General features: G+C 40.9%; 1 protein-coding gene and 1 long non-coding RNA gene across 3 annotated transcripts in view; one reads left to right on the top strand and one right to left on the bottom strand.

Annotated features, from left to right (window-relative positions):
• The window catches only part of fam172a (family with sequence similarity 172 member A), a 155,641-nt gene extending 149,220 nt beyond the window's left edge, over positions 1-6,421 (top strand). For both annotated transcript variants that reach the window (XM_038702743.1, XM_038702744.1), the window contains exon 11: positions 3,964-6,421. In XM_038702743.1, coding sequence (XP_038558671.1) covers positions 3,964-4,124 — 161 coding nt within the window. In that variant the 3' untranslated portion in view covers positions 4,125-6,421. The remainder of the gene's footprint in view (positions 1-3,963) is intronic.
• LOC119891276 lies at positions 1,133-24,248 on the bottom strand. Its single transcript, XR_005442417.1, has 3 exons — positions 23,938-24,248; positions 21,940-22,025; positions 1,133-1,991 (listed from the first exon to the last, which is right to left on the bottom strand). It is a non-coding gene; the product is annotated as an uncharacterized LOC119891276 (long non-coding RNA).

The raw sequence follows: 24,248 nt of genomic DNA, 5'->3' as shown, positions 1-24,248 counted from the left end.
AAAGTATCATCACTTTACATTTCCCTTGCTTCAAAGTCCTCTTAATAATTTGAATATGTATTTATATTGTAAATGAAGTAAAGAGATATGTCCCCCTTTACATCAATGTAATTACGAATCACAAAAAAAGTTTGATTCAAATAAAATAGGCCATTTGTACACAAGCAATTAACTGGTGCGGCTTTAAATAATGTAGCCCAGATGGAACCTAATTATAGTCGGCATGCTTTGATTCGGGCTTTCTGTCGGAGTATCACTCGGGGCGTCACTTTGGCTTTTCAGTCACCTAGCGTTTGTTTTGAAATTTGTGACAATCAGAGCCGATTACCATTTGTAACAGCATGCAGCGTTTGGTGCGGAGGGAAGAAAGCATGGCCCATAGCTATGGAGGAGTTTCCTTGTTTCCTTTTAACAGCTCAAAACTCTCCTCCCCTGTTCCGTTACTTCACTACACACAAATGATAACAACTGTGTGCGTGTGGGTGCGTGTTGGATTGTTTGGTGTTTCGGGGGAGGGTACTGTGGGTATGCGCTACATGTGTGAGTGAAAGTATGTGTGAGTGCGTGCCATCCATAAGTAGATGCTTGCAAGTGACGAATGTGTTTGTATGTGTGTGAGCGTCTTGTACCAGTGTAGAGTCAGAAGGAGATCAAACAGTCAGTCAATTACCTTGAGAGGGCTCCAGTGGCTGTGACAGAATGGAGGAGGCTAAATATCCAGGATCAAATACTCTCCTGTGCCTGTCACATAATGAGGCAGCCTCACCAGGCTTAGACAACACACACACAGAACGTTCAAACACAGGGCACAGGTTAGGCGGAGGACTGAAACTCTGCCATGACCTGAGCAAAGAGCTTCGAAGGGGAGCTTTCGCCACAGACCTTGTTTCTATACCTGCTATTTCCGGCGTTACAGTGAAACATCATCATGAAGCTCAGTCTGTGTGTTTGTGTTGCCTCACCTCAAGGTTACAGCCATCATCATTCCACTTGCAGAAATAATCTCCGTTAAGCTTGCCATTGCCTAATGCTAATTATAAACAGATTTTTTTCTGTATTTCCCATGACAATGCCCAATGTTATGGAGCTCACAGTAACATCATTATTGCGTTTACAATAAATGAGGACATTATTGCATTTACAATAAACTTTATTAAATTAATGCAATTACAATGATCTTGTTAAAATTAGCACAGGCAACTTAATTGGTTCACAGTGAATGCATGAAAGTACACACACAAATACACAGGGTACTTTATTTTCAAAGTTTGATCAATTAAATACATGACACAAGTTGTAATTAAACTAATAAAATGGAAGTGCTCTTCGCCTGTGATATCTTGTTTTAACAATACATGAAATCAATTGCTCATAAAAAATCTGCTTATCAGATGAAGTACTTTTTCACTAAGGGACTAAAATTGAGGATAAAGTAGTTCTCATTGGCTGTTTATGGGTTCACTTTACACACAAGATACATTCAGATGACACCTCATCGATCCCCACTCTTTTAAAGATATTATTTTGATTTGTGTCTTTGCTGAGGTAATTCCCTCTCTCTCTGTCTCTTTCTATCTCTCCCAGTCTTTAAGGGCTAGTGAAGCCTGGTCATTGGGCTTCGTCCTCTAAATCAGTGGTCACATCTCAGCTTTGACAACATCCATTAGGTTCGACACACTTTGGCTATTAAAGGAAGAGCGGACGTAAGCTGTTAAATGCCTATTTAAGCCAGTGTGGGAGTGGGTTTATGTCTCTGTGAGTGTCGTCAGGTGGGGTAGGTGGGTGGAGTGGGGGGCTCTCCACCATATAGAGGGGTGGAGCTTCACACCAGAGTCATTGGAGGGGCACAGGCTCATCTGCATATTGGCACAGAGACGCCCCCCCGTTGACCCCGGACTGCGATGGGATAGGGTGGAGAGGCTGGCGGCGTTCCGCAGGAGTTCACCGCCAGTTCAGGGTGAATGAGAGAGCGCTGCAGACATTGATCGCTTCTGCAGGAGGAAAAAAAGGACAAAACAGAAGTAAAAACACTAGTGAGGGAGAGACCGATGAGATGGGGAAGATGGAGGAGGAGGAGGTGGAAAAAGATCACAGTGCCTCAAATTGGATATAAATGATAGATTAGAGGGCTGTGTCTTTGTTTTCCAGGGATGGATGTTATGTTGAGTCCTACACAGGTAGCAGAGTCACCGAGGGTGCTGGGTTATTGACTCCCATGATTGCTAGGCCAGTAAATTTGACCCAAGGCACTAACTGCAGTCTGCTTGCTATATAGCGTGCAGCGCAGTCCCTTATCTCAGAGTGATCGAGAACCCCCTTACATCGTACACACACACACAAACAAAACACACCACCAAATCTACTCCCAGCTGAAGACCTCATCCTTACCCCCGATCTAACAATCATACGCACAAAACAAAAACACGCACGTGCACACACATCATCTCCATTAATGCATCCAGGCAAGGGTCAATCTAATAAACATGGGGTCAATGCAGTGGTCATCAGAGGCCTGTCTATGGTGAGAGAGCCTTTAAGGTGCTTCCTAATTTTATCCCTGCAGCTTTCTAGTCTAGTTTTTTTTAATAGCCAGTGGCATGTACACAGAGGAGAAGGGAGGAAGGAGAAAGGTACTGAAGAGAGGAGCAGAGGTATTTTTAATGTACTACTGATTTGACTCATCCAAAGGGGTCATGGTTTTCAACCCTTTCTGCTTGGACTAGTTGTTTTCATACAACCCTAGCTGATTTCAGATACTAAGCTCATCCTTTTTTTTTTAATCCTCCCAAGAAAATTGTAGGGACCCATTTAAATTTTCTTATCTTAAAAACAAATGCAGTTCCCAATAAAAAATAGTCTTATGTGTGCAAATAAGGATTGAAAAAAGAAAACTCATTACTTCAAGGCTTGTGTTCACTCATCCCTCTGTCCGTAAACACATGTAAAAATTTCTTAGATCCATCTATCAAGGGATGAAACTCTTAAGATCATCTTACGACAAACCTACTCTCCCTCTGGAAAACAAGAGGGCACCTCAGTATGGTTTCTCAAGTCCAGTTACAGTTGTGTTGCTAAGCAGCTGAGCTGCTAGCCAGCGGCGGCAGAAAAAAGCCATTATCTGTTAGCTCCCTGTCCCTGAATGGTTAGTGAGCAGGACTAGAGACAAGTCGGAACAACAGCTGCAGACACGATCTGTCCTCATCATCGATGCTCTGATGCAGAGCCGAGGTGTTCTATAGTAAGACTAGCTGGCGTAGGAGAAACATAGAAACTGCCATCGAATTTGCAAGCTATCCAACTAAAAAGCTGGCCAGTGATACCCCAACCCCTGAGGCGGACAGGAACCCGAGGCGCATGTACCAGATTTCAAGCTCCAGTGTGACCCTAACTTGGGAACTGGCTCACCTGGAAGAAGTCAGGGGGAAACCCAGCACTGCTGCCCCCCCCCCACCACCAGACCACTTGATATGCTTGCTAGTTACCTCTCTCCAGCTTCTGTCTTGCCTATCCTCAATCAGCCCTCCAGATTGAATGACTACCGCTCCACTGGTTTCGCTTAGTGCGCCCATTGTGCATAACTCTGGTTTTGTTGGAAGGCCTGAGATGGAAAGGGACATGCAGTGGTGTTGATTATCAGGTATCCGCTTGGATAACATATTAAGGCTGTCCCATTGGACTAATAGGTCATAGGCTGTCATGGCTCTCATGTATAAAGCTTTAGGCTTGGATGGAGCAATGCAATGCATTGTGGGAGTGGTGAGCCTTACAAGTTTAACATATTATCTAATGGTGTTTATTTTAACCTTTGATGTTGCCACAGTAGGTGTATAGGATTCAGAGGTACGTTTTTAATAATGTCAGAATATCCACCATACACTTTCTGTCTTTGCAGCTTTACAAAAAGCAATTTTTTGTGAACCCTGCTCATGCTTATGTTTATGTGTGTGTATCTTTTACGTGCAGGCACAGAGAGGCATGAGCTGACCTCCTGGATGAGTTTCAACTCAATCTTCAGGTTCTTCAGTGAGGTGCTGGAGGTGAAAGAGGATGAGGAGGCGGAGGAGACCTCCAACACAGTCACCACACGCAGTAGCTCCCTCAAGAACAAACACCAAGATTTGTAGAAGACCAACAAAAATGACTTGGAACAAGAGGAGAGAGAGTCAGGTGACAAAGGATTAATACAGAAAGGAAGGCGAAGGTTCCACATCCTCTGTGCTATTCTTCCTTTTTTATCCCTCTGTAACCTCCCTCCATCTTTCTTTACTGACTATTCTCTCTGAGTGTCATTTCTCCCTTCCAGCCCTCCCTGGCTCTGCACACACATAGCCTTGTTGTAAGAGACAAGAGTACAAGGTCACCATGTATACATCATAATAACGTTTTGCATTACTTCTAGATGAGCGCAACTGTCAAAGCAATATGGGCCTGAGTGTTAGCGCTTCCCGTGGGCTGTGGCCTGGCTACGGGTATGGGCCACGGCAGTAGAGATTAAGGCTGACAGGCGCTGTGCACAATGCGCTGTGGTGCACCTCTAATTGTCCTGACATCAGCCTGAACTGAGCTAATGCCCTGCCTGCCCTCCAGTCTGAACTGCTCAGTCTCTCCCTCTTCCCCCCGGTCCTAAAGCCTGGGCCTCCTCCCCCCAAAATTAGCTCAAGCTGTATGGTATGTTCTGCTGTGGTGCGATATCATTTCAACCTGATCAGTGCCCATCTTGTTTTTCCCACCACAAATGTTTTTAAAAAGAGTGAACACACATTTTTAACTGGTGACCATTTGTTTTGTTTTAACAAAGGGTGTTGTTTTTATGACTTCTTCATTCTCTAACTCCTCCGCACATGCAGTCAGCTTTTGAACCTGACTTTTCTCATTCAGCTTTGTGTAAAATGTGGTTCTAACCCATGCCATTTATTTCTGGGATTCCAGTGCTTATAAAAAGAATTATCTTTTTTTCTCAACTTTGAGCTAAATTTGAATGCAATGTCTCATACACACATTCACACTATTTGATTTTTAATATTAAGCCAATACTTCTCAGAGCTGTAAGTGTTTACTTTAGAATATCACCAGGTTTGATTTGCAAAACTGTGAAAAGTCCATCTCTCTGTGTTTATTATAAATATATATATATATATCTTTTTTTTTCAATTTGATATCCTAGAAATTGATGTCTCTGGATGATTGAATGTGATGAAACAAATAAAACAAACACAACCTGTGCTGAATATGGAAAATTCAGGACACTGAGCATGTTTAAAATTACTTAAAGTCTGGCATCAAAATGGGATTGAGGATATCTCATTTTAACAGGAGCCAGAAGTCAGCTCACAACACTCATAAAGCCTCAATATATCGCCTTACACGTCAGGAAATCCAAGATTTCAATATTATTCTAAGCCTGAATGATATTTCCTTAGATGTTGGAGAAATGTAACATATCTATTCTTTCTACCAAAGTACTCTTCTTGTGTACTTAGAAGTGACAAAGTCAGCTCCCTGCTCAGCTGCACATAATCTGACTATGTGACACAAACATGATAACATTTTTTCCGCAAGGCTGGTGTGTTTTATAAACCACTCAAGGCTTAATGGAATACATTTCTAATGTGTCATGACATTAGTAAAAACTCAAACCTGATACTTAATCTTATGATACCTTAGACACATTCTCAAATATGTACTTTTCTTCTTTTTTTCTTCAAATAGTTACCATTGTTTAACTTTTACACTGTGAAATCATGCCTCTCCTTCCCACTGTGTGTATGGTTTAAGGCTTTTGTGGATTATCTTTCCGCTGTAATGAGACAACTGTGGCTGGTGGTTGCAGGCCTAATTTCCTTTTAATTTGATTCAGATCTCTCCAGGTTTCAGCAAAGAAGTTGGCTTATTATTTGATATGATGAGTTTCGTTTCAAGATACCATTGCTCATCTTTCTGCTTTTCAGCTACAATCAGTTCATTTTTCATTCCATAATTTGTATATTGTTGCCTTAGGAATAAACAAGACTCTGTTCACTGTTTTTTTTAATAATATCCAGCAAGCCATATTTGAATGGAAGTAAAGATGTAACAGCAGCCTAAATCCAAAGCACAGTCTGCAAATAAAAGGGGACTAATTTTGCCAATTGCTCTTGAAGACATTATTTTCTGCAGATGGTTTATATGTTCTATTGGTTTAAGGAACATGCCTATTCAGTTTTATCCCTGTATAAGCCTTTGGATTTTATGTAACCGCAAGTGTCCTGCCAGGTCACATATTTTTCTCTCTTCATCCATTTTGGTTTCAAACGGCTCTCTTTAAAATGATTTTAAAGTGTCTGCACACAGTAATTACTCTACTTTTACATGATTGATTTAATTTTTTGTAATTAACCTATTAAACTAGTCGAAACAAATAAAATGAACTTTTGCATCTGTACATATTTTCCTATTGCATTATTGATTTTTATGGCATTCAGTTTTTCTCTTTGCAATTTATTTCCTCGTGTTTTTCTCGCTAATCATCTGAAGTATTTTACGGATGCCAGTGCAGAATAGGAATGTGTGGAAAAATAGATCAGCAGTTCGAGAAAGTCAGGTACGATTGCAAAGAGAGACGGGGAGATGTGCCCGAAAGTGTAAAGTGAGTGCAGCGGGACCAGAAAGTCGAGCACCACGTGAAAAATGACCTGAGTCATCATCTCGCATGATATCTATGAAATCTAACCGAGAAGGATGGCCAGCTAACATTCATTTGCTGCCACACAATCGGCCAGTGTTAAGTGTATTTTGTCATGTTTTTAAACCGCCCCAAACCACGAATTCTTCTTTGTTTTGGTGTTGCTTTTTAAAGTTAAGCGGTAGATAAAAGTCTTTAGGCTTGCCGTTTTATAACATGTCCTGCCAGGCTACTCTGAAACAGAGCAATATCTTTAAAGTGATTATAACGTCAGTAAGAAGTGTGTCAAAAGGAAAACAAACTATAAACAGTAATTCCCCTCTTTTTGGTCATTAATTTTGGCAAAGGGAGCCCCCCACCCCCCTCCAACTCAGCAAGGTTTTACAGCATCATTTGTTTTCACACGGTGAAACCGATCAGGTCATTAAACGCCCCCTCAATAAATCTTTAGAAATCTTTTCCATTAACCCCTGAACAACAAGTGGAACCAGGCGAGTCCCCCTCACACCGTGTCAGGCCGCTGATTAAAGAGAGGCATTCAATCACACACACGTGAATTGGACTAAACTTTCTGTCTTAAAAATGGCTTCAGAACTTCCTCAGGACAAGACTGTCTAACTTAATTCTGTGGTATTGAGGAAGGAAATCTCTTTTCTTCCACAAGCGAGACTTTTTTTCCTGAGTTTAATTAAATAACCTGCCTTCTGTCCGAAGCATTGATGTAGTGGTTCCATAAATTATGACCTCCAGTCAGTGATCATCAAAGGCAGACAACTAATACACAGAGAAATAAATGATATATTCGGCCAGGAATTATTTTATGCCTCGAGACTTGTTCACTATCTGCTAAGTCTACTTTACAGATTATATGGCAACATCAAAAGTCGTGTAAAGTAATTTTGGTGGGATATATGTAGTTTACATCCCCGTTCCAATGTTGAGAAAAAATTTGCGTAAAAAGTTTTTTGTTTTGTTTTGTTTCAGCTAAATTTAGGCATCTACGATCTTGTCTAAATCGAAACTAGGCTATATCCCATTTATCCCCAAGTGATTCTCTGAGGGTCCTGTGTATTCAGATTGATCACACATGCATCACTTTGTCCGTGTAACTGTCTCCTAACTTCTGAAGACAGGGAGGCTTCTTGTATAAAAGGGTGCTGGTTCCCTGAAGTCCCCGGGACCCCAAACCAAAGGAGAAATAGTCTGATTCATTTGTCTTTTTACTCGCTAGAAGTTAGCACAGCATGTGAATGTATAATATGTATGACTGATTTGATTATAGCTTTCACTCTCCCGGCTATTGTCGTCAACTCACAGACAGTTCTACATTGAATCATATCTTAAATAGAAAATAGCATCAGCTGCGGAGCTTTAGGGTGAAATCCTGCCAAATGGGGGGTCTGTGCTGTAATGTTAGGTGGAGTGGGTGGGTTGTGTGGGGTCCTTGACATGAAAAAGTTGGGGAACCCTTGTGCTGCCACAGCCTGATATTTCAATTTTTACTTTAAGAGAGTTGTTGTCACGCTTGCTTGCTCCGGCCCACTCTGATATGCACGCCGTCCCTGCGGAAGATGAACTCTCTCCAAAGGAACCAGGCGTTAGGCAAAGTTGGAATGTCACCCCTCTGACAGCCCCCTCCTCTCACACTCACTCTCTCTCTCCTTCAGCACTCCTCCAGCGGATCACTGTCAGATCACTATTTGCATAATTATATGCTCAGCTCAGAAGAGAAAACTAACCTCCAAATTTTACGGGTCAAATAACTGCAACAATCAATGTTTTATCGGGTATACTAAGGGAAAAATGTCTTTAACAATCATGGTGGAGAAACCCTCTTTCTATGCCTCTCGCCCCTTCTCTAGCAATTCAATTCAATTACTTTATTGGCATGACTGCTTATCAGAAACAATATTTCCAAAGCAGTTTAAAAAATGTAAATGCACCCCCCACCCTTGCCTCAAAAAAGACCCAACCAACCAACCTCTCTCTCTCTCTCTCTCTCCCTCTCTCTCAGTACGTGAGCAAATACTTTTTCATCTATTGACTGAGGGAGAATGTCTGGCTTAAGCTTGGAGGCGCATTCAAGATTGTATCCCTTCTTCCCTTCCCCTATTCTGCTCCTCTTTTCTCCGCCAAGCTCTATACTGTGTTTTTCCTCAGCAGAAGAGGTCTTTAATATTGGGCCTGTATACCAGAGCACAGAACTCACTGGCCGGTTTCGTTATACATCATTACATATTCATTGACTTGCAGAGAAACCATTTAATCCAGTGGAAACAACTCCTCTTCAATCGCCTCTCTCCATATTCTAATAAGGACTCGCAGACTGAGACAACACTTGGGGCCACAGACATCACATTTAGGGAAGAGGGTGACTGGGTTTTATTCTGCGGGGCGTGGAAGGTGAAGCTCCGCTGAAAGATGCGGGTCTGGGCACAGGTGTTGCACCAAGTGGGTCCCCAAAGTGGGGTGCTGGGCCTCTTAAGAGTTGTAGGAGCCCCCTTAGAAATATGCAAATATATACTTTAATTTCTATCTGTTTGATGCGAATCATTTGCTGTGCGAGGTATCACACACCAAATATATATTTATATTATGCACAGCTGCAGGAAAACACAATTTTGGAGTTCCTGTCATTCAAAGGTTTCAAGTAAACTTACAAAATTACTCTAATGGTATCTTGCGCGTCCTCTACTCGCGCGCGCACACACACACACACACACACACACACACACATATACGATGACCCGCTATTCTTCTGCCATTGCTCACACCTGTCTCGGAGTTCTTATGAAAAGGGACTTCCATAACCATGATGTGTGGAAATATGCAAGGCAAATCGGCTATCCCTGCAAAAACTGCAATTCCCCAGGTTATTATAAGAAAAGCAAGGCTTGTAGAGAGGTGAAAATGCCTTTAGAGACCAAAATCACCAAGAAACACAACTAGGCTGATGTCCCTATAGGAATATAATGCGAATATTAGCGGGATATTCAAGTGGATATTCGTTGGTATTTTATTTTCTCGGCTTTGCTGTCTAATACTTCTAAGTAGCCACTACATCAGCAGCGTGTCCTAATGTGTGTGTGGTGCGTGCTTGAGGATCCTGGCATATAATACTCCGATTGTGAGACAGCTGTTGGCAGAGCCGTTTTACGGTGTTCAGTCCATTTGGCTTTAATAGCAGCTTTCAGGCGGACCGCTACTCTATCCCCTCACCGCCCCCTCAATTACACCTCCTCTGATACTCTGCTGGCCTAAAGACTCCTGCAGTAAAAAAACCCCCTCTGAAATGCAATACATTTGAAGAATGGGCTCTGACTTTTAAGATTTGGGGCTATACTCCGATGATTTCAGGGAAGCAATGTTAGGCAAGCCGTGATGAAGGAGGGAGGAAAGGAAGTATAACACAGCTCATTGGCCTAGTTTAACAGGCCAACGACGACTTGCTGGGGAAAATTGGTCATTTTGTCTTGATGAATGGCAGTCAAGATGAAGGGGCTCTAGGTAGGCCTGTGATCGGGGCCTTTCTCAGGCTATAAAATGCGACTGGATATCTAAAACTTAAGACCAGTAACGTGTGTTATTTAGCACTCTGTAATTTGTCAAATTTCAAATACCATGTTGACAAATGCCAATTTTAATTACACACTCGTGTGTGTGTGTCTGTTCCCGTGTCTTATTTTAAGATATGCACATTTAGTCAGAAGAAATAAAACTTTCATTATTATGCTTACTACAAAGTCTCCCAGTATTGCTTCATAATATACACAGAAAAATTTGAAGGGAGTGTGAATGTACCTCTCACAAATCTCAGACTCAGTTGCAAATTACCCCCTAGTTAATTTACTATATTTAATATTTTTATTTACTTATTATTTCCCAGTTAGTTGACTGCAAGGCCTTTTAGATTTTTCCCCATTGATTTAAATAGAAACGGTGTTGTTCAGTGACTCTAAGTTTTTTCTGAGTATATGTAATGTTGTTATTTCTGCTTATTTTTATAAGGATACCGACCTAATAAACAGCGCTAAAATATTTTCAGTAAATTATATAATATTATAAAGCTACATTAGAAAATCTGTTTTAAAATCTAAATGTAGGCTACTGTATAAAACTAATGTGTATTCTACATATTAAATGGTAACCTGCAAACTTAATTTCATTTAAACGAAAAAAACAAATAGAATATATTTAATTATTTCAACTTCTTATGATAATAAGTTATCATAAAGGACGCTTTTGTAAAACATTCAGACGGATATAATTATAAAACAACAATTAGTTATACAATAAAAATATCGAAAAGGGAAGTGGTTGTAGTTCAAACTACATAAGATGATCTTAAAGGAAAATAATCTATCTATCTCTCTCTCTCTCTCTATATATATATATATATATATATATATATGTGTGTGTGTGTGTGTGTGTGTGTGTGTGTGTGTGTGTGTGTGTGTGTATACACAGTCTTAATGGAATTTTATTCATAGTCTTCTCAAAGTTTACTGAGAGTTTGTCTGGAAAAGAGAAGGAATTTTCATGGGAAAGTGGCTCATAGTCCACTATGCAGAAACAAAGTGAGATCAATTCTCCTTATAAAGCATTTTTATTACTAACATCAACTCCAGAGGGGTATTGTCATCAATGAGAAAAAATTAAGTGCATAATCTTGTTTTTTAGCGAACATAATAAATCGAAGGAGGTCGACTCTATATGAAACAATATTTCTTGCACTTAAAGCAACGAAATAATTAGGTATTTCCAGAAATCCTTAAAGTACAACCCTCCGTAAATCAATATTGGAGTTGGTGAGATATCGATTAGTTGGCAGTTATAGAAAAGGCCTTGACTTACACTGCAAAAAAGTTGCCTTTGAACGAATCATCAGCCACATATTCTCTTAAAATATGTATTCTTAAAAACGTGAAAAAAAAGTTATCATATCTGAGTGTCGATTGAGTCAATATTCCCTGTTAATTTTCACCTGCTCAGTAAATATTGTTTATTTATATATTTAGAAATTGTGTTAAACAAGACAAATATTATCCTAATAATTATTTTAAAAGTTTGAAAGTGAAATTCTCTCGACTGTAAGATAGATTTTACATACTCAGAAAAACATCAAACATTTCAAAAAGACTTTAATATAGACAGAAAGCTGTGTTAAAGCAACTATTTTTACAGTGTAACTCCTGAACTAAAGCCTGCCGTCTTTTGGGTTTAAATTCTCTGAAAGAAAAAAAGAGTGCAACGCAATATTAAATCAGACATTATAGATGAGTTTCATCATGTGGACGCAGCCCTCCGAGGCAGTACGTGGGGTAAGAATAAGATCCAAGTTATTATTACTGAGGGAGCGTCCTTTCACTGTCAGCACCCTGCATCCTCATTACATCCACCCCAAAAAGAGATGAAGGTCTAAATGAAGTTATTGCCATCCAATGAACTCAAATTAGCCGGGCCACACCATGACAGACAGCTCGGATCGAGAGAGGCTGGGTGTTGGGGTTGGGGTGGGGGGGCTTGGAGGAATATAGGTGGTGGGATTGGCAGGTATATGTTTTGATGTGCACTTCATGGTTTGCACAGCCCCTTAAGTGAAGTTGGGTTCATTTTGAATCTCCGTGGTTAAGCAACTTAATATACTTGTTATTAAAGAGCCTGCAGTCACCTTGGAGCCTGCTCTATGATGCCTCACCCCTCCTTCCCATCCCGACGGCTTAGACTTTGTTCCCATCCATTCCATTTCTTTATCAGCCATTCAAATATAACGTTTCTGTGTGTGTGTGTGTGTGTGTGTGTGTGTGTGTGTGTGTGTGTGTGTGTGTGTGTGCGTGCGTGTGCCTCTCTCCAGTCCACAATCTCTCCATCCGGTTGAATAGCTTTCTTTTTTGTCGCTGAGGTCCTCATTGTGTTAGCTACCTGAGTCAGCAGGGAGGATGAAAAGAGGAGAGTTTGACGGAGGAAAGACGGGAGGAAGGGGTGGTTTGACATGCAGGGAGGGAGACAGAGGCGATGATAGGCGAGCGGGGCCCTGTGAGGAGTTGAGTGAATTTACCTGCTCCTCCGGTGGCGAGCTGTGTGTGTGTGTGTGTGTGTGTGTGTGTGTGTGTGAAGTTAATGCCACAGCGGCCAACTCTACTTTATTGCTGTTTATCCCCGCAGCAAAAGCTGTCAGGCGGTGACAGATTGGCAGCATCTCTAATCAGTGCCCTCTTCCCTTTTCTCTGAGAACTCGCCTCTATTCATTCACTTCTGATCTTTCCCAAATGGGTTGTTACTTTGGCAACTAATGTCATTTATTCTTTTGTATGACACAAATGATGCATATATAGATACGTGCAACTTTTTATTTTTACTATTCAAACAATATCGAGATAAGTATTCTTAGGTTTCATTATTTAGTTTTCAGTGATATGCGATGAGTATTAGAAAATGTAGATATATTATTACAAATAAAAATAAAGATATATTATGTATTAAATAGTTCACATTGACATCAATTTTAAAACAAGTTTAATCTAGCGAAAGCATAACCTACCTCTTGCAGCTAAAAGGGGAATTGGTATATTATTTAGAAACAGCTATTTCAGTCTGATTACAATAAAAATAAAGTATCCAATTAAAACTACAATATTTTCTATATTCTGCAGAATCTGTCGCAAATTAAATGCAGCTCATTTCAAGAGGAGTGCAAAAGAAAATAAATTCATAACGACATTGTGATGGATCTGAAAATTACAAATAAAACGTGTTTTTATTTTTTATTTATGGATTAAAAAACATATCCTTTGGTCATGTGAAGATGAAAAGCACATTGTTTATGTCTGGGCTGACCGTGCGACCTTTTTGTCCACAGCTATATTTTACATAAATATGTATAGTATATACTTATATATGTATATTATAATAACACTTTAATTAAGTATCCAAAAAGGTAGTCTCTTACCTAAACTTTCGAACTGTATGTTCAGAGATTTTATTATAAACCAAGATATCTGTGTGTCTGTTTGTTGCGGATGAGGGGAGCTTGAAATTACTCACACACAGATAAATAAAGACTGTCAAATAAATCGGCAAGCACAAGAACTTCAAGTGCAGGAAAAAAAATCTTTACATAAGCAGGACATCCAACCTCAGCTGGCCGAGTCTCATGCAGGGCCCGCAGAATAATAGTGGACCCAAAGCTATATTTCACTTAGAGCCTTCAATGGGTTTGGTGCTTATCTTGCCAACACAGCGCTGCTGACCTGTAGGCTGCTGCATCAGAGGTGTGTGTTTGTGTTGAGGTGTTGACCTGTCAGGGGGGACTTGTTAGGACTTTAACTCCGACTGCTGGCGGTCTCCAGACATCCGGGGGTGGCATCGATTTGAAACTTGTCCTGTCTAATTTGATGATAACATCCAGCCTGCCCCGCCGCAGCACCATGGACAGCGCACTGTCTTGACCTTGCCTTGCTATCAAATTACCCCCGTCTGGGCGCCCAGCACCAAGTTTACTGTAGGCTGAGAGGGAAGAGAGGGAAGAGAGAGAGGAGAGGGGTGGGGGTGGGTGGCTTTTGCTTCTTTCACCAAAGACAAATCTTTTCTGAAGCCAGTGCTTACGCTCTGTAATAGTGTGGTAAATCAAGAGGAGGTTGGCGGTTTACATTGGCTGTTGCGCCAACCGCCTATGTAAACAATACTTAGTTACATTTACACAAAGACTTTATTGATGTTTTTTTTTATCCTTAAAGGACCCATCCATCCGTGTATGACTTCCTTCAATACTACCTAGTTAACTCCAAGTAGTGGTGGGAGTAGTCATATCCTTTCTTAAGTAAAAGCAACTACACTGCAAAAAAATAAAAATACTCCTGAAAGTCCTGCATTGAAAATGGCATTTAACTGAAAGTAGCCTACATAAGTAGGCTATTGTTAGCTAAATGTAGGCTACTCAAAGTAGCAAAAGTAAGTGCTAATAATTCAGAAAAGAAATGTTCCACTTAGTGTTTTTATTATTATAATATTGCATCTTTATTGCTAGTGCATGTATGTGTAAGTAACAGTTTACTGTTGTGGGTGGTTGAGGTGGAGCTCATTTTTACAATTTAATATAGGCTTATTGTTGGATTTTATAAACATATTGTGTTGTGTATGTAAAATCTTAATCTGTTGGGTAACTAGTAACTTAATCCATCAAATAAATATAGTGGAGTAAAAAGGAGCCTACAACATTTCCCTGAGTAACAATCCACCACTTCCCTTTTCTAATCAATATAGCCTATTTGATATTTGAGTTTGTAAAGTAAGTTTAAAGAGCATTCAGAACATGTTTTGCAGGTTAAACGTGCATAATCGAACATTTGTGAAGCAGACTGAAAGATTTCATCCACGGCACCAGACTTTACAATCACATGAGCTGCAGAGGAAGCAACAGTTCTTCATGCACCAGTCAGGCTTGAAGTCAAACCCAACAGAATATGTACACTGTGTGGACGTCTGGTGAATAAACGTGCGCATCAATGCATGTAAAGAGATGCCAAGCAAAAAAGAGTAAACAAGCAATTTATATTTTGCAAATCTCCTCAGAGTAGTTACACCCTATTGGCTGGTGCACATACTGTGGTAACAAGTTGATTTGGTAACCAGAATGTCTAAAGTTTGAGAGAGAGCCCAAGGCACTGACGGGAGAAGGTTTTACTGGCGGTGAGAGAGGAAGAGAGAGAGAGAGAGAGAGCGGCTGTTTGATGGAGCTCTACAGCTTTGAGACAGCTTGTTAATTAAAACCCCAAGAGATGAGGCTCTGCAGCCACCGTCCATATCAGAGCACTGCTAACTATACTGACAGCAAGTTACTTAACAAGCCAGCGCCTCAATCCTATACCGTTTTATCACAGGCAAGCAGTGAGATATTTTAATTCGTTAAAATCCCACTGTGGCGGTGAAATATCTTGTTTTCTACTTAAGAAATTATGACAAACCTTCGTATTCTCTGTCATTCCAGGGATAGAGCCCAAATGGCTGCTTATGCTTCAAAATCCACTCACCAGCTTAAATGTGGCAAATTCGATTAAGGAAAGAAAGAAAGACATGTCAAAAAATGAGTGAATTAGTCTAGACATAGGTTGGGTGGTATTAAATTCTTAGCTTTAGCCTATATTCAGGCATTGGAATTTCCAAAATCAAAGTAGCTTGCGATTTCAGAGAGGCAGATAGGCCTCAGCGCAGATACAAAGAGGCAACATTGAGACAAAACAAAGAGGCTGCTGTGTGTTTTTGGTGAATGCGTTTTCTGATCAATTTCAATCGAGGTCATCATACGCTTTGTCCCCATGCATTATTCCACCTTAATTGAACCCACAACCCGCCCTTTGCCTGCGGGATCTCTGTGCAATTCCAATTCTATATGCATGTGTGAGAGATGATGGCTTGTTAAGTCGAGGAAAACAAATACCAAGAGAGCCTTACTCAAGCACTCAAAATGTATGACGGGCCCATGCCTATTGTTCCAAAAATAATTGAAATGCTGCTTCCCTCTCTCCCCCGCCTGCTAATAACGTGTTAGCCAAGTGTAGGCCAACTCGTGTAAGTAGCAGTAAGAGAAGAGTTGGATTTGGGAGAGTGGGGGGTGGGATGAGGTGAAGCCTGACTGGGTCTTCTGGCAGCTGCAGGTGGACAAGCCCCGTATACAGTACCCGCGAACCTGCTGTGGCACACCACCCAGGATCCAACGGGGGAGGAAGTGTGACTGCGTGTGTGAGTGTGTGTGTTGGAGGGGTTGTCAAGAACAAATGGATAATACAACGCATTCAACAATCAAATCTAGCCTGCGGTCGGATAGATTGTTCTGTAAACTTCAAGGTTCAAATGCCAAAACTTTTGTGTCTGTAAGTTTGTTTGTGTGTGTGTGTGTGTGTGTGTGTGTGTGTGTGTGATTTCCTGAAGCTTCCCTCTCCTCATCCATCCGTTATAACAGGCATTAAAGTTCCTGAGCACTTCAGCTAATGACATTTACAATGTATCATTATCTTGTTATCAACTTTAAATAGCCTGGACTATTTGTCGAAATGAGCTGCCATAGTCGAACCATAATCAAGTTTAATCCCGCTATAACATTTTAATTAGATCTTTATATTAATACTGGAGTTTACATTTGTATTTTACATGTATTCACATGAGGAATGGATGAAGCCACAGTGAGGGGAAAAAAGCCAAAACCTCTAATTCGCAGCCCACATGGGCTGCACTTGCAGTGTGTTTATCTTCAGCCACATGAGAGGAAATCCATTTTCTGAATCTGTCCAGTGATCCAATGAAAATATTTCATGTGATACATGATTTTCAGTTGCTCATCAACACAACAGAAAACTAAAAACAACTTCATCTTGGTTAAAAGATGTAACCGTTTGTTTCCTCAGATGACCACATCTTCAAATTGTTTACATCACACTGACATTGTTTCAGTTCATAAATATTTGAGTCCACCGAAAAGGTGAGTAAACTCGATTTGAAAATAAAAGGTTTTCAGAGTTTACTTTTTATTGCAGAAGTGGCTATTTCCAAATGCGTGTAAAGTGCGTGTTTCTTTGTCACTGACTGCCGTATTAAGGCCCCTGCACCTGATCTGCTCGTGGCTGGTCTGGGGCAACGGCGCTTTTTAAGACAGCTGTAAAAGGCTCTCCAAGTCTCCAACACATTCATCAACGTCAGACACCGACAAGCCGCTATTTAGTGAAAGTGTAACTGCAGCAGTATATCTTAGAGCAGAGTGGACCACTCAGCAAACAATACAATGGACCTTTTTCTTCTTTGGTTGCAACCAATCTAAAACAGATTATAAAGTCGGACAGATGATTGTTGAATTGCTAAAAGAAATCATAAAAATTGCAAAATTATATGAAGGTTTAGTTTCGTTATTTTTTAAACAGTTTTAACGCGAATAATACGTTTTATTTTGCACTAGTGCACCTAAAGCAACCTTTCACCGAGATATTGTGTGTCAGTTTATTCAAAAGATTTTCTGTCAAACCAAAATGTTGCTATATATTTCTGCTGTATACATTTTATAGTCGAACTTAATTCTCTGTTGCATCGTCAGTTTAAGTGTGCCTATCTTTTCCTGAATTAATAAGACGTTTTCTATTTGAAAATGGAAAAAGTCATTTTATTCCTTTCAACGCAATTTATATTTGAATAAGTGTATATGTTCTGCAACGTTACATTGCTTAAACAAACTATTAATTATCCAAAGATCAAATATTGGGCGATAGTCCGTGTTACTACATTAAAATGAAATGCATTGCTGATCGCTGGTTGTAATCGATGTGATACCACAGCTTAACAAAACAAACAAAAATGTCAGTCGACATAGGCTAATGCAATTATAAATCTCCCCCACTATTCGCCGCGGTGGGGTTTCATTCGAGTCGTTTGCAGCTGCTGAAATTCCTGGAAAAGCTGCTCTGTGCTGCGCGGTGGACTGAGGGCTGAGAGCCGAGCCGAGCTGAGGAGAGAGAGAGAGAGAGAGAGAGGGTGTGAGGCGGTTCTTGTGTCAGAGGGTCCCACAACGCAGAGCGCCATCTAGCAAACAAAGGTAGAAACAATAATAGCATGGAAGGTCTGAGACAGAGAGGCTGTCTTTACGCACACAGCATACAGGGGCACAGAGGGACGCCACAACAAAGCGCCGCGGTTTAGCACTCTCAAACACTACAAACTTTGTGTATCATGCACGTTGGGGCGCGATCCCAGCCCAGCCGTGCCTGCTGTGCAAGCTTTCCATTTGTCCAAGATTAATACACGATCCAGCCCAAATCGATTAATGACTGTTAGTGTAACGTCTGCTGCTTTTTATTTTCCCACCGGATCAAATTGCAATAATGAGCATCCGAGGGGTCAAGATGGAAAACCAGCTGATCAGTGGTCAAGATGAAAATGGGGGAACTTTTAATGTCAAAGTGGGTGAGGGAAGGGGAGGGCAGCAGGTGACTCCCTCTCTTGACAAAACCAATCGATACTATCACTTTCAAGCTCCATCACAGCGTTTTGCTGGGGATGTGTACGTGTAGGCTGCCACAAACAAACAATACATCTTCTGTCGAGTACATAGTTGATTGTACTCATTTTTTATATATACGGTTTATGTAGTGTCTGGTGCTCTGCTGCTACTGACGGGCACTAAGAGGAGAGTTTTGACCAAATAAAACAAAGAAAAAATTTGTGGAATCACGTGTGTAAAATGGTCAATACTGTGCCTCCACATCTCTCCATCCATACCCACTCGCAGTAATCCCCCCTACTCGTCCTCACCGCAGCCATTATTTCATATACAAGGACATAACTAAGTCTTCTTCCCCGCAACATAATTTCTGGCAATGATGGAACAATAACAGCAATAGCAGTTATAGCCACACACAGTATAAGCAGTAATAATGAGGAGTAATAACGATAGCAGAGGTAAAAGCCGCATTACGAGTATTGGGGTACAATCACTGTTAGTGCAGCAATCAATGCAGAGCCATATAGCTTCACTGTGCTTCATTCATTCAGCGTATTCTTCTTGTCATTGTTCATCTTAGTCCACATTACAACCGAACAGGTTCAGAGATCTTGCAGTATGTTCAATAGGTTGTGTGAAATGAAAAGCTTGTACAATCCCAGATAATTTAATTAGTACATCAAGCCTAATTGACAGTAAAATAAATCTAAATTAACAATTCCATAAACATGGTATTGAACTGTAATACTACTAAAGGACAGCATGGGAGTGATTAGTCAGTTTTTGCATTGATATGTGGTGTCAGGGCAAAATTTCTCATATTCGGTATCTTGTCAATCGCCCCTCGACAACTAGCAATTTGTGACAATTTTCGCTCGATTAAGGCGTAAATATAATCCCCCACAGCCTCCATACTGAAAATAAAGTTTCGACTGCATGGGCACACTTATAAATAGGCCACTAATATAGTTTTAGAAATAATTATAATGAAATTGTGAATTGTGACTCCTTCCACTGCAATGTACCACACCTAATTTTATTACATATACATAATGATGAAGTGATAAATATGTGTGTGTGTGTGTGTGTGTGTGTGTGTGTGTGTGTGTGTGTGTGTGTGCGTGTGGACGCGCACGATGGAACGGTGGCTGTGCCCTCGAAGTAAATTGGGGTATATGCACGGCAGGAGAGTGCATTAATTGATTTATTAATTAATGGGAAAATGCATTTGCAGTTTTATTACATGTTCTGTCATTGTATGATATTGTTTACATTATCTACTATTCTGTTTTGAGGAGACTATACTGAATGTAATCAGCATCTGGTCATTGGTGATTTATTACATATAAAACTCCTGAGATTTATATAAAATGAGATCATCCTAATGTAAAAAAAGATGCAACAAATATTTCAAATATTACTGCCTGCCTTTCTTACTTTTCAGTGTCACAGTTGCAATATACAGCAATCAAACCATTATTTTCATACTTTCAGTTTTTTCTTTTTTCTTTATGTTTTGCCTTAGAAGTAAATCCTTGACATTCTGCACTATTACCAAAATTGTGGTATATAGCCTAGTAATCAGAAAATGATAGGCTTGCTCCAAGGCAAAGCCCTATTTTGGTGCTATAAAGAATCCTTTCAGAAAGGATCTCTTCAGCATAATGGTGCTGTAAAGAACCCTGCGTGGTTACATGAAATGCTCCACATCAGCAGCATTAAAGGAACTTTCTGACAACCACACTGGCCTCCTCATTTGAATTAATCCAGTATTTTATTTCCACAAATCAGAGGGAACCACTAAAGGAGAACCTTGGAAAGCCATTATTTTGTACACCTAAACCTCTATGATCCACCTTGGCGTCCACGTGTTTTATTTTCTACTGCATGTTCTGCAGGCCAGGCCATGGTACCGAGACCCCACCTTCCTTATATGCCCGCCGCCTGCATGGAAGGGAAAGAGTGAAGATGTGACGGGGCGTATTTGAAGTATGACGAGCTTTGTGGTCCACTCCTTTTCATTCCCTTGCCTCAAATATAGGCCTACGCCCGCTTTCAAATAAGCCTCTTTGGCAATCCCATGCCGAACCCCCCACCAACACACACACCCCCTGCCACCTTGACATGAATGGGCGACTGACCTTTAGGGCCGTGTCCACTCTGCGGTCCAGTTTTGTCCAAATAAGCCTTCTTCCCCCACCCTGCCTCATACGGTGCCAGCAATTCTTTACTGATATCATCAGCGGATGCAAATGAATTTGGACGGGGTGGGGGTGCAGGAGTGGAGGGAGTGGTGGTGTTGGTGTAGTCATGGACAAAATACCACACTGGCTGCAGAATGCTGCATGCGGAGAGTTGGGGATATTGAATACCACGCCACCAGAACCATCCTCGAATTGAATATTGAATACACATTTCTATTCCAGAAATATTGGCTGTGAAATACCACCAAGAAAAATCGCCATTCAAATGAGATGCGTTTATTTCTGCATGGCCTTTGAAGAGAGGAGAGGGGTCGTGTCACTCAAAAGAAGGAAAGGGCCACTCCGTTAAACCCCCCTCCTTTTTGCTCTCCCTCTCTCCCACCCTTCCCTTACCCTCTTCTCTCGCTCCGGCCGACCCCCACTCACTCTTCCCCACACACGCGCGCGCGCTCATACACGCACATTTTCACTATAGCACGCTGGCTTTGGGGCCGACACAGGCTAGATTAGAGCTTTGCTCCTTTAACAAGGGAGAGGAGGCACTTCTATAATCACAGCGGCGGTATGTGGGGCCACAAAGAGCTTGCAACCACAGGGCGACTGGTCTTCTGTAGAGTGGTCCAAGCCGTAGGCAAGCCAGAGAAATGCTCTATCCAACGTATTACTGGGATCAAAACACAGTGGTTATAGTGCGTGAAGAGGTGATTAACCGACAGAGCACAGCAAAAGACCACTTCTGAATCTCCACACAGCATAACCCTGGCATTGACTGACTTAAGACAATTCACCACCTTAACATGACCAGCGCGAATGATAAAGTAATTATTTAGAGTGTAGAGAGACAAATACTACATCCCTTGTTGGCGATTTAGAGTGTGTTTCAACACCGCTACTGGTACCCCAGCCTCCCTAAGCAGCAGTGTAACATGGACATACAAATTTGATGGATGGTGCTGAGTAAGATGGAAAAAAGACATGTATTTATCAAGACTCCGCATGTCCTCTGAGGTGGCTGAGAGAGAGAGTGAGAGAGAGAGAGAGAGAGAGAGAGCACACCAACCATGAGACTTAAGAGAGTCAATGGGAAACCTTACCACTGTAAGGAGCGGTTCACCGTGGCCCAGATGAAAAATACCCTGCAATGCCTCGTTACAGTCAATCATAATAGACGTACAGCAGCCTATCCAGGTAAACACAGATAGCAACAATATGAGCTGCAACTCAGACAGTAAAACAACCCATAACACAACAGTGACTAGATAGATAGATAGATAGATAGATAGATAGATAGATAGATTGATAGATTGATAGATTGATAGATAGATGGACAGATAGATAGATAGATAGATCACTCTTCAGTTCATGCAAACTATTCATGTTAGTATCTGCACAAATGCACAACTAGAATTACTCTATCGCATACACACAGGCTTTTATCATGTCACAGTAAACCTAATATAGTAATAAAATATAAACGGAATTAGGCTATTAGTCTAAAATGATTTTCACATGTGTTTAGTGGAGAGGCTGGATACCTGCTAAAAAGTTTACCAATCTATTGTCAGTGGATAATATAGCGAAGGACTACAGAGGGTATAGGCTCAGTGGATTATATCTTTACAAGCATTATTCTGCCTGAGTGACTGGCTGAAAAAAACGCACAAGCTACAACAGATTGGTCAGGCATGAATGCGGCCTGTGTGTTTTGTCTTCATAACATATTAATCCATCAAACCATGAAGTGAGGACTATGTGAGCCCTATACTTTAATGAGATAGTTTTTTGTTGTTGTTTTAAATATTTTTTTTAACTTAAAAGTCAACTTCAAAGCAGTTTAAGAAAAATCTTACAAATAAAGCATAGTAGTGTCCAAAAAAATAGTTTTTTCTATATTCCCCCCCTTTTTTAAATTTTCTATTTTTACATATATTGCAGCGAAAATGGGTCTCCAATAAATTCTTTCTCAGCATTGATGTAATTGCAACAAAAAGCTGCTGAGTAAAAATTGAGGAGCTCGCTGACTGTGGTTGCACAGTCAAACACCATCTGGAGTGTATTAGAAAGAGAAGCCGTAAATATTGCTGAAAAGCCCAGGCGTTATCAGGTATGTAAGACCGGGCCTTGCTGCATGGCCTCCCATATGTTGACATAATCAGACTGTTGGGGTGTCTATTAAAACGTATTTGAATTTAATAAAAGAGCACAGTAATTAAATGCAGTTTGTTTGTGCAGATCTCGCAATGACTCCCAGTGTTGGTCTGTTTACATTTTTTTTGGAGAGGGTGGATTATTATGGGATGAAATGCTGCAGGGCTCATGGGATGTTATCACAGTATTGAGACTGCTGTTATGTTTGGATCATGAGCAACAGGTTAACTGGCTTCAACTCCAACTTCCCTAAATTCCATTAACCTAACTGCTAATTATTATAGCCTACGCGCAGACATTAGTTATTATTAAGTGGCTTTGTCTTTTATGCTGGCATCACTTTGGAGAAACATACATCCTCTCAAACTTGACAGAATGAATTAGTAGTTCCCTTTAAGCCGCAAACGCTCTGTTACATCCGATTCACGCTTTCCCCCTTTAAAACCAAGCATTTCCTTTCCGACCATCCGGGTCTCTTTTTTCCTGGTAGGTAGTGTGATGTATTCCACACAGCATTTATGGAGTTGCACACACGCGCGCGCGCGCGCGCGCCTCCATTTCATGTAAATATGGATCTATATACCCGACATAAATTGTACACCAGTGAAAAAACTTACACTTTGGAGTTTAATGCTACGTGCTGATTAATTTCTTGGTGATGACAAGCGCACACACATAGCCTACATATATATGGATACAACACACACACAAACATAGACACACGTCCATCCTCTTTCACTTTTTACGTATATACCCCTCCTCCCCTTTCGCTCACACATCTCCCTCTCTTTCTCATTCACTCCCCCTGGCTTTATCCGTTTCAGTTCGAGGAACACACAAGAACACTGTGCAAAAGAGACGCGCACACACACAAAGAGGAAAGGGAGAGAGGAGAGGAGGAGAAGCAGAGAGAGAGAGAAAGAGAGAGCGTCAAAAAGCCTTACTTTTTCCCCTTTTTCCTGCCGTGAATCTTCATCCATCCATCGTTGACAGAGCTTGACTTGATCCAGCCACTTCTTCCCCAGTGCTAAAAAGTCTGTGCGCTTTAATTAATATATTTCTGGGCAGTGTCCCGAACCCAGAAGCTTTAGAGAGGGAAGAGGAGTGCAGATTGAGACATATTGAGCCCGCTTTAAAAGGATCATTTCATCATGTGGGAGGTTGGGACACACAAAGTTTGGACCCGTGACTGGCATTCCGGAGAGACATGCATATTTTAAAACAACAAAGCAAGATAGAGACCGGGGCCCCGGGG

The sequence above is a fragment of the Micropterus salmoides genome, unplaced genomic scaffold, assembly GCF_014851395.1.
Source record: "Micropterus salmoides isolate LMB-PRFRI ecotype aquatic unplaced genomic scaffold, ASM1485139v1 Ms_hic_scaffold_7, whole genome shotgun sequence".
In the NCBI taxonomy this organism is placed as follows: Eukaryota; Metazoa; Chordata; class Actinopteri; order Centrarchiformes; family Centrarchidae; genus Micropterus; species Micropterus salmoides.
The sequence above is the reverse complement of the archived record's forward strand: the minus strand, read 5'-3'. Positions and strand labels throughout refer to the sequence as shown.